The sequence below is a fragment of the Convolutriloba macropyga genome, chromosome 2, assembly GCF_964194025.1.
Source record: "Convolutriloba macropyga chromosome 2, txConMacr16.3, whole genome shotgun sequence".
In the NCBI taxonomy this organism is placed as follows: domain Eukaryota; kingdom Metazoa; phylum Xenacoelomorpha; order Acoela; family Convolutidae; genus Convolutriloba; species Convolutriloba macropyga.
The window spans coordinates 57,672,136-57,676,935 of record NC_134469.1 but is presented as its reverse complement, the minus strand read 5'-3'; the positions used below and the strand labels follow the sequence as shown (position 1 = coordinate 57,676,935).

General features: G+C 39.9%; 1 protein-coding gene across 1 annotated transcript; it reads right to left on the bottom strand.

Moving 5' to 3' along the window:
• Nucleotides 1–253: 253 nt before the first annotated feature.
• On the bottom strand, nt 254–2,193 carry LOC142335373 (N-acetylgalactosamine kinase-like). Its single transcript, XM_075383837.1, has one exon. It carries the CDS (start codon nt 2,002–2,004, stop codon nt 619–621), a length of 1,386 nt encoding a protein of 461 aa, XP_075239952.1. The 5' UTR covers nt 2,005–2,193; the 3' UTR covers nt 254–618.
• Between the last annotated feature and the right edge of the window lie 2,607 nt (nt 2,194–4,800).

Genomic DNA, 4,800 nt, shown 5'->3' with positions numbered 1-4,800 from the left:
GTGCGGCTTTCTTAGGTGACACCCAACCCGAAAGGAGGGGTGAAGGAAGTCAAGAATGACTTCCGATACTTTCCGATTTTTGATTTAAAAGTTACACTTCGAGTTGAGAATGTCACATCCATTGAGCTATGATTGCGGGAACATAATGCTATATAAACCGACTGATTTGTAACAAATCTTGCCGCCAATTGAAACATTGATTAATAATTCACTCTCTCACATCAATACACAACTTATCAATTCCTACTGGGAATTTCAAGAATTGCAAGCTCTGACAAGTTTCCTGTCATGAAATGTCGGAAATATAACGATATCCAGAATCCTAGTAGAAGAGTAGGAATCGTTGTACCGGGTATATAATCAGTCATGCCAATCAATGGAAAAATATTCATACCACAGATTCATCATTGTTTATCTATTGTTGAAGCCTTCTCGTCATAGATATACAAATAGGGGAGGCTACTTTATAAAGCCCCGGTGCCATACTTGAAAAGAAGCTGCTACAATTCGAATCTTCTAGCAAAATATTAATTTGATATGATGAGCACCAATAAATAGAACGCCAATCACCAAAGTCAAAGAACCGTAGTCCATAATGCACCTAATATGCACTTCTGATTACAACAAAGGAACGAGCCCCGCACCATTACAAGGCGATGTCACAAACATAGAATGCTCGCTGAATTGACTGCTTCTGTATTCATTCACGTCGTAATACTTTGTTTTAATTTGCTCAATAAACTTTGTAAGAATAGTCTCAGGAACAAGAGCTATTGCACAACCACCCCATCCTGCTCCACATAATTGTGCACCGTATGATCCAGCCTCCAGTGCCAAGTTTGCGACCGTGTTCAGCTCGTCACAACTACATTCAAACAAGTCACTACAGCTTTTATGACACTCGTTCATCAACTGTCCAATTTTAACCAATTTCTCTTCACTTGATAACGCATCTTCTGTGGATTTACACAAAGCAACACACTCTTTCGTCCTCCTTGCTTCGCTGTATACATGTAGAGCTCTCTGTTGCAACTTAAGCTCCACCAATTTATCGGAGACACTCGGGAACTGCCCCGCAATTTTGTCCCACGGCATATCCAGTGCTCCTGAAATGTCATCACGCGTAAACGCCTGCTTATCCAACACCTCCATGACGATGTTTTCCATTTGTTCAAAAGGCACTGCAAGCTTCTGTTGCAGTTCGCCAAGAGTTAAGAATTTGCTACTCAAGAAATCAATGCCGTATTTTACTTTGGCAATAATCGAAGCAGCCAGCTTGCACTCAATGACTCTGTTGTTATACTCTGGAGACACTGCCTTCCACTTCTCAATCAGAGTGTTCATCACAACAAAACACGCACCATCCGGTAGGTCCACCGACTCAGTTCTCAAAGGGTTGAATTCAATTGCCAGAGCTTTGCCCGTTTCTGAAAGCAAGCAGGTTGCTTGATCCAGACCTCCACCTTGAGTTCCAACGTATCGTTCACACTTTGCACAGACATCTGCCAGCTCAGTCTTCGACATTTCATTCTCCCCCTGACAAGCGGAAAAAGCCAACGCCGAGGCACATACCAATGCACTACTGCTGGATAAACCAGCGGATCTCGGTATGTTTCCAGAAACCAAAAAATCAACTCCAAAGTAGTCATTTTTAGAGTCACCAGATTCCTCACAGCGTCCTTCCATGCTCTCCATAATTCCCCTGATACCACAGATGACGTAATCTGTCCAATGAATACTTTTGGGGTCAATTGATATCTCAGATATCTTGACATCGCGTTGATCAAACTTCGAGTCCAAATTTCGGAAACGGAGCTGCTTTAAATTATTGGCGCGACATATAATAGTAATATTTTGTTGGATAGCAAACGCAAATACACCGTATCCACTGTAGTCGATATGTTCACCGAGTATACTTAATCTGCCCGGTGCTGTCACTTTGTGCAACACGTGACCAGGAGCTTTGCTTTCTTCTCCGAAGATTTCAAGAAACGAGCTTGCCATAACCACGTTACATGCGTAAATCTTTTGTTACTGTTATTGAATTAAAATCATCTACGGCACTGAAATAAAAGTTTTAAAACTAATATTACACACGTGATTTAGGATTCGTTAGAATTGAGTTCCAGCAAAGGTGTCCATTCATCAAGTGTTCTATAACATCAATTATTGGATTACAAAATTGATTACTCATGCGAATGAAGAACACTCCAATTCGTCTACTATGGGTTCATTAAGTAAGTGGCCTACTGGCTTTGTTTCAGTTCATTAACATGATTGAGAGAACCCATGGTACAATTTCATCGATCACTAAAACTTTCGAGGCAGAAAGCTTAGTTTGAATGATTGAAATTAAATTCAAAAGTGAAAGTATAACTTTTGTCCTTAACTTTTGTCCTATAGGACACTAAGTTTACAACAAAAAAACAGACTGCCACTTCTTTCAGGCTAACTTCAACCTCTCGAAGTCAGAAATTTAAATTTTCACACTTGAATCAAACCGCTTTAAATAATCGGCTGCTCGCTATCGGAGAAAGAGAAAAAGAAATGAGCGCCTGTATCGCGCCAAAAAACGAAAAAAATAAGCACCTGTATCCCACCAAAATTACCTGCGAATTGCAGCTCTGTGCGACAACTACAACAGCAAAAAAATTTTTTCATTAAACTGCAAAGTTGTACTCTTAAGAAGGGTTAATGACTCTGCTTGAAATCACTGAGAACTTCTGGCGTTTATCGAGAACCGCGAAGCGGTTCGAGATATTAAACCAGAATTTCGAGGAGACTTCGGCAGAGTCACTTAACCATGCTTAAAACACGAAACGCGCACGGTTTAAAATGACGAACGTCAACGGAAGTCAACTTCTGGCTAAAAAGCAACTTCTGGCATTTTAAATTCTGGCATCGCAGACTTTCGGCATTTTAAATTGTGCACGTGAGTTCTTTAATTTCAGTTTCAAATTAAATTCAACGCTTTTGTACCCTTTGGTTCTCAAAATAAAGAGAAAAAAATCTTCCCCTCGTGTCCAGCACTCGCGCGCAACCGCCCTCGTGTCAGGGCACTGTTCCCCGGCAACTAAGAGTTTGTTCTAGCATATACTTAGACCACCTATATAAAAGAATTATCAGTTCCCTAACAAAACAATGCATCGCTGTAATGGTACTCTAATGAACTTGCCAACACCTAGGGGAACACTCTAAGAAAAGCACAAAACGCCAAAAAGTCTCCAAATCAGAAATTCACTACTCCGTGAAAAAATTCAGTAAATTTCTTGCCTATTTGGATACTTTGGGGGAACATTGTCGATTAGAAATGGTTAATTTAGCTTTCCTTAGGGCTTAATATTTTCGTCGGGTTCTTTTATAGCGACCAACCCTTTACTAGCAGCCCACTATTGAATACTAACGTATATTAACGGCAATAGAGGTACAAGTTTTCTGACCACTAAGCTGGTGGGGAAGGGGGGCTATATTAGAAAATCAGTGTCTATTCTGTTCCCCCCGCAATGTGTTATACGAACCTCATGTCTGTTTTTATGACCCCACATGCAATTTGACTCCACCCAAAACCAATAAGCAAGATATATCAATTGAGTTACTTTAGTCAGAGATCGCATTGTAGCACTCAGCTATATGGAGCACAATAGTTTCAAATGGTTGGTTTGTTATTATACCTTCTCCATCAGAGGACGCAAATGTAACTGTCCAAACATCACTCGATGAGTGTCATACATTTTTTTTCTGTGCTTAGCGTCACATACATTTCACGTCACATACATTTCACAGTGTGGGTTCCATCGTGAGGATCAACAAAGTTATAGCTATCGTCGAGTTTTGTGCTTATAATCTTTGTCAACATCTAGAGCACTCTATGCAGTCCAGCAATCAGTCATTATCGTAGTGTTTGTTTCTACGTATTTTTAAATTTATCCTGAAAGGGTTGCCGATTTTCAATCTGTGACTGTACAAAGGAACACTTATTTGTCTCTCTCCAGATACCACCAAAGACTCATTGTTATGAAAACACTCGACATTTGTATCATTTGCGACGCGTAAACATACATTCGTCAATTTCCACCACCATTCTATCGCCCATTTTTGTTCCAGATTTATCTTCCACAAATCATGCACAGACCTCTCACATATAATTGTTTTAGTTCACTGCAGATCGATGCCTCATGCCAAGTTCATTTTTGCAGTATATTTAAAGTCGACATAAGTTGTGACCAAGCATAAACAAACATAAGGACCTTCTCAGGGCCCAGTTTTGACCCCTCGAACCACATTCCACTGCTAATGCCAAAATCTTTCCCGGAGCCACAATTTTTGCATCACCATCCTTTCCTTTTTGCTTCGTCATCAACTTCCATGTACGTCTCAAGACTATTGTCACAAGTTTTACGCTGTGGAATGATGTTTGCCTCCTCTAGTAGTCCTATCATTTCCCAGTGAGATTTTGATAATTTTACGAATTTATTTCAATTCATTTTTGAAAAAACCATTTTACAACTTTTCAACAGAGTTCAAAGGAGTCCTATTGAGTGTTAAGAAGTGCTAAGATGTGATTTCTGCTTTCTGCAAGGACGTTTTTCATTTAAACAAATTTGACAACTTTGCCATGGGGGTCATAGAAAGTCACCTATGTTGTCATTGGGGTGATAAAAAGTAACGGATGAGCATTAAATTTCCTGGGGCTCATTCAAGATGTCTGCTCACTACGGTGGAGGGGGCAAACGGAATAGATCCGAAAATCAATAGGGATCACGATTAAAAGCAAATAGAAAAATTGTTGATAATTAAATT